Source organism: Nematolebias whitei, chromosome 7 (genome assembly GCF_014905685.2).
Source record: "Nematolebias whitei isolate Nwh7 chromosome 7, NemWhi1, whole genome shotgun sequence".
In the NCBI taxonomy this organism is placed as follows: domain Eukaryota; kingdom Metazoa; phylum Chordata; class Actinopteri; order Cyprinodontiformes; family Rivulidae; genus Nematolebias; species Nematolebias whitei.
In genome coordinates, this window is record NC_056504.1 from 29,611,838 (window position 1) to 29,617,837 (window position 6,000).

The 6,000-nt window shown below is 36.3% G+C and overlaps 1 protein-coding gene across 1 annotated transcript in view; it reads left to right on the forward strand.

Annotated features, from left to right (window-relative positions):
- slc38a3b (solute carrier family 38 member 3b) overlaps positions 1 to 6,000 on the forward strand; it is a 39,954-nt gene that overhangs the window by 14,869 nt on the left and 19,085 nt on the right. Inside the window, exons 2-5 of the mRNA XM_037678719.1 lie at positions 528 to 684; positions 2,322 to 2,342; positions 2,490 to 2,571; positions 3,206 to 3,321. Coding sequence (XP_037534647.1) covers positions 581 to 684; positions 2,322 to 2,342; positions 2,490 to 2,571; positions 3,206 to 3,321 — 323 coding nt within the window. The 5' untranslated portion in view covers positions 528 to 580. The remainder of the gene's footprint in view (positions 1 to 527; positions 685 to 2,321; positions 2,343 to 2,489; positions 2,572 to 3,205; positions 3,322 to 6,000) is intronic.

The window sequence follows — 6,000 nt, forward strand, 5'->3', positions numbered from 1 at the left end:
TAAAAGTTGAATGAATAAGTCAAATTTACATAGCATTCAGTGTACAGCAACAATATGATTTGTGTTTATATGAAAACAGCTTACTAGTTTTTGTGTTGTTGTTGTGACAAAAATGAAATCATAACAAGAAACAGAAAATGGACGCCATAAAGAAAAAAAATATTTTAGCAGTTTAAAAGTCAATTAAACGGGCTGTGAGAGACACAAAGCCAATCTCACATTGTGGCAGTTTTAGGACGTTTTGGCTCGTCAGTATAAAAGGTTATTTTTAGAATCCATTTACTCCAGGCATAGTATGTGTTTCTTTTTTCCAACCCAATTCCCATTTAACATAGATGAAAAAAAAAAAATTCATAGACTTAAAAACTGCAGAAATATTTTGTTAAACATATTAAGTTCAATAGAAAACAGTCATACATGTTCAAATGTGAACCCGTTGCCTACATACAGGTGACCTAAATGTTTTATATGTGTCTGATGACTTTATGAAATGTTGTATCTGACACAAATCTTACCTTTTTCTTTAGATTCATCAAACTTCACATCGAATACATCAAGGTTGAAGGGACCCTCGTGAGAAATGGAGCCGTCTGAGTCCGAGATGAATATATTATCCAACGGCAAAAGTCTTGACCTCACAGATGACATGGGCGTGCCAATGAAGACGATGCTAGCAGAGGATCAGTGAGTAACCTTCCTTTTTGCTTTAATCCAGCATGAAAATTGTTATTGTGTGAACGCTCAGGAAGCATTCACACTATTGTTACCCATTTTTCTTCTGTACATTTTTCGGCGCAATTCCCATCCTGCAATATTCAAGCAATTTCAACAAATCATAAATCAAAACGTTTAGCTCTTTCAGGACAATCCTGCTATGATTTTGATATTGCTGCAACTTTAGCTTTTTGAAATATTTAGCCTTTTCTACCATTTTTTCCTCCACAAAAAAATGAACTGAGCTCATTTTACACCCTTCAAATCTTTAGATCTGTTTATAATCTTTTACTGCTCCTTTCACATTTTCTTCTGGTTCAGATTCTCACAGCTTCCTTGTGCAAATTTAAACTTTTTTCAGCTACTTTCATCTAATTTCAGATGTTTTTTTCAGCTGTTTTGTGCTCCTTTCAGAATCTTTCTTCTAACTACCACATTTTTGTGCTCCTTCTAACTTCTTTCTGCTAATTTCAGCTTCCTTTCACCTTATTTCTGCTAGTTTCAGTTATTTCAGCTACTTTCAGCTATTTTCAGCTGATTTCAGACTTTTTTCAGCTGTTTTGCACTCAATTCATTATCTTTCTTCTAACTACAACATTTTTGTGCTCCTTCTAACTTCTTTCTGCTTATTTCAGCTTCCTTTCACCTTATTTCTGCTAGTTTCAGTTATTTCAGCTACTTTCAGCTGGGTTTTATTGTTGCTAATTTAAGCATTTTTCAGATAATTTGCACTTTTTTGTTCCAATTTCTGCTTCTTTCAGCCTAATTGAGCAAACGTGTTTGTTCTGCTTTCTTTTGCTAATTTCAGCATGTTCTACCTTTTAAGCTAACTTATTAACATTTTTTAGTAAATTTCATCTGTTTTCAGATAAATTAAAGTTTTTTTGTGGTAATTTCTGCTGCTTTCATCCTAATTAACGTCTTTATAATAATTTCAGCTTGTTATACTCCTTTTATTTTTTCTGCTATTTCAGCTACTATTTAGCTGTTTTCATGTTAAATTTGTCTTTTTAAGCTAATTCCACATCTTTTAGCTCATTTGAGCTCTTTTTGCTTCCTTCTGATAGTTTAAGCTTCTTTCTGCTTTTTCAGCTACTTTCCAGCTATTTTTTGTTGGGGCTAACTTCAGCTTTTTTTTTTAGCTAATTTCCTTATTTTTGTGTTCATTTCTGCTTATTTAAACCTAATTAAGCAAAGTGTTCTTTCTGCTTTCCTCTTAACTTAATTTCGGTTGGTTTTTCCAATTTAGCTACATTTCAGCATGTTTTGTACCTAATTTCAGCTGTTTTTCAGCAAGTTCTTCTGCAGTAAGCATTCACATTGCATTTTTGCAGGAAATGCAATTTCTCTAGTTCTTTATTCTTTTTGTCTTTCTAAAGTTATACTTATGTGAAAATCACATCCTCGGCTGGAAACCAAATAAACTTTGGTTCACTTTTTCACATACAAAAGCTGAAACAGACATTTTTATTTATGTTTGCTCTTGAACATCATATTGGACGTGGTTAGTAACATAAAGTCTAACTTATTAGCACAAAAAGTGTATATATGTTTAAATGCATGTTTGCCTTGTTTTTGTGCTCACCTCACCTGGTGGATCGTTAAAGAAATGGCGCTGAAACATTCAGGTATGTTTACAGACAACTGGGTGAAGGGTTTTTACCTGCACATTTGTTTTTATTCATAAACAAAATGATTTCCTGCTGTCAGATGTGCGCACACTTTAAGAGGTGGATAAAAAACGACAACTGATTTTCAAAACATTTTGTCCCCAGATATGATGATGCTGAAGGAGGACTGGAAAGCGAGGAGTTTTTGCCCAGTGCGAATGGAAAGAAACCAATACGTTTCACTGACGTAAGTGAGAAAGTCTGTATTTATGTTTATTGTTATGATGGGAACATGTTAAGAACTATTTACTGTCTATGTGCTTGAGAACACAAAATCAGCATCAGCACTTAAACAGGAAATTATAATTAAATTAAATTAAAATTAAAATTAAATAAATAAACAGTTATCTTCCTTAAATAAGCTCAAATAAGCAAAATCCATATAATTTGAACCATTCCTGGCTTGCTTTTTGCTTCACCATCTTTTGTTGTGATATTTAAGAGGAAATGCATTTTCCGTTGTTTTAATTATTTAATTTTGCTCAACACTGAGTGATAATCCAAGCTCAGTTTCCTGTGTGCTTTAATATGAACTGTCAGCTGTGTTTAGCGTTATTTATTGAGTAAAAGTTGTGTTTTATACAACCTTTAAAAACCAAAACTCAGACATGACCAAAAAAAAAAGTTAAATTTCTTAAAAATGGCTGCAAGGTGAACAGATTTAAAAAAACTGCTACGATAAAAGTTCTAAACGGTTCTCTGTCATGAAATTGTGTTACTAACATTTTATCTAAACTTTAAAGATTTCTGTCAACATTTGATAACGGGGCGTGTCTCCTATGATGATTATTCTTGTTGTGTTTCATCAAATTCATTCACAGTTTGAAGGAAAAACCTCTTTTGGCATGTCAGTCTTTAACCTGGGCAACGCTATTATGGGCAGTGGTATCCTTGGATTGGCTTATGCCATGGCCAATACTGGCATACTTCTCTTCTTGTGAGTACCTAATTTCATGCTACAGCTTATACAAAGCAATCTACACAACAGGGTTAAATTAAGATCATGACGGCTGCATGTGCTGAACAGTGTAAAGAAAGGATTGAAAATTTCAGGAACACTTATTTATTTTTCACATCTAGAGTAGAACCAGATCCACAAGAAACATTAACCTTTCTTAAAATAAACCAAATGGTACCAATGATGTTCAAATATACCTGAACTTGGTTATGATTGTTTTGACAAAGGCAAAATTGCATAAGCAACTAAAATTTGCCTAATCTGGCAAATGTAGTTATTGAAAATAAAAATTTAAAACTAGTTTTTGGAAGTTTAGACATATACAGAGACACATGATATACAGTAAAGAAAGACTGTTTTTATCATCACAGATTTAAATAAGCCACCTTAAAAAAAAACTCTCCCAATAAGATTAACTTAAGTATCAAGTTCAGCTAAAGTTTATTTACTTAAATAGCCATATAGGTGCTAAAAGCATTTTGATTTTCTAGTTTTTTTTTAGTTTATACAACATGCACAGGACAATGTCTTAAGCAGTGCGGTGTTAGCTGCACTCAATTTGACTCTAAAACCAGCTTAACGTGGCTAAACTAAGCTAATTTCAGAATCAGAATGGTTTTATTTTTGCCATATAATTATACAACTAAGTTGCACAGCTGTGATGAATTTTCTTTGAGTCAGAGTCAGAGAGATTTATTTGTCATGCACACCACACGTGATACTTGAGGTGGGATGAAACTATGTACATAGGGTCCGAGTCACATCCAACAAAAACACAAATTGTAAAGAAAAACATTAGTAAGATCCGAGTCATGAACTAAGAATATGCTGCATTCACTAAACTAAGAATACACAAGACTAAGAATACACTAAGCACTAATAGTACAAAAACAATGTGCCAAAACAACAGTAGCACGAACATGAGTCTGTATGAGCAGATGAGGACTAATGAACATAGCAACATGAAATAATCAGCAGCATGAGATCAGCATCATGGATAGTCAGCAGCACATATCATATCATATCTTTGGTGCTCCATGCCAAAGAAAAACACCGTAAGATTGATACAAGGAAATTAGCAGCACAAAAAAAACATGCATACAAGGAAGAGCAAAAATGTAAACCGGTAGTTGCTTACATGCGGGACAAATAGTGCAGTCTGACAGTTCAAGGTTTCTTGGGGCAGGGATGTTTGAGTGTTCCATCGGTGTGATGGTGGAAGAGTAAACAGTGGGCTCTGATCAGCAGTGAGGAAGAAGCTTGACTTGGGGCATGAAAGTTACGGTCTTGATTGACAGTGGCCTCCTGCTAGAGGGGAACAGTTTGTGTCCAGGTGTGATGGATCTGCCATGATCTTTACCACCTGCCTTGTATACCTGCAGGTGTACAGGTCAATGAGTGAGTGAGGTCAAATGCAGCTGATCAACTTCTCGGCAGAGGGAATGATCCTCTGCAGTCCACTCTTGTCTTTGGCAGTGTCTGCAGCATACCTTGTGGTGATGGAAGAGGTGATGATGGACTCAATGACAGCTGAGTGAAAGTGATTGTCTTTGTCATGTTGAACTTTTTCAGCTTCCAGAGAAAGTACAATCTCTGCTGTGGTTTTGATTTGAGGTAAGTGATGTTCAGCTCCCTGAGGCCCTGGGTGAGGATGATGCCAAGGATGCAGAAGGACTCTACATAAAATCCTACAGGAAAGACTTCACAGGAATACTTACTGTGGAGTTTCACAGTGTGATAGGTTTGTGCTGGGGTCCTTCTGATGTCCACCACCAGTTTCAGTCTTTTCATATTTGAAATGAGTTCAATGCAGGTGGTCTTTTTTAGCAGACTTCAGAATCTTGTCAGTGGATGTGCAGCTTTATGGGTACAGAAAAAAGAGGAGTGGAGAAAGAACACAAACTTGAGGGGTTCTAAACAGCATTGTCCACAGACCTGTTTGTTCTGTAGATGAACTGTAGGGACACCATAAGGGGCTCTGTAATGTTTTTGAGGTAGGAAAGCACCAGATCTCCAAAAGACTTCCTCTTGACTACAGGTCTGTAGTCATTTAGTCCGGAGGTTTTTGGTTTTCTGAGGACCAGTATGATGGTTAAAGCCTTGGAACAAGCTGGCACATGGCATGCATCCAGTGCAACATTGAAGATAGTGAACAGAAGAGGCAGCTGATCTGCACAGTGCCTCAAGTGGATGATGACACACAGTCAAGTCCCACAACTTTGCAAGGGTTCCACCTCCTCATGTCCTGAAGAACTTGTTAACAACCGTCCTGATGCATGATGAGTAATCCTGCAGGTTGAGTCAGGTCCTCCGGATGGCTAAAGTATTTTGGATAAAACACGAAACGTTTCAACATAAAATAATCCATCCAGAGGACCTGACTCAACTTTGTTAAATTTGTTAACAACTTTCTCCTAGACTAGTGGGCTTGGGGAGCTGAGTGAAGCTGACACCCCACCCACTTCCAAAATTAAAGCAACTAGTCTGAATGGTTAGTGCTCCGTTAGTGCTGGTTTGGGCCGTTAAAATTTTCGTTAGTGCTGCTTTGCTTTCTGAGATATTAAAGATTAATTTTTAGCTCATCCAAAGGTCACAATCCCCCCATGTTGCTCCAAAACACACGGGAGTGGTCTACTTTTTTAGTGCTTCGTTAGTGCT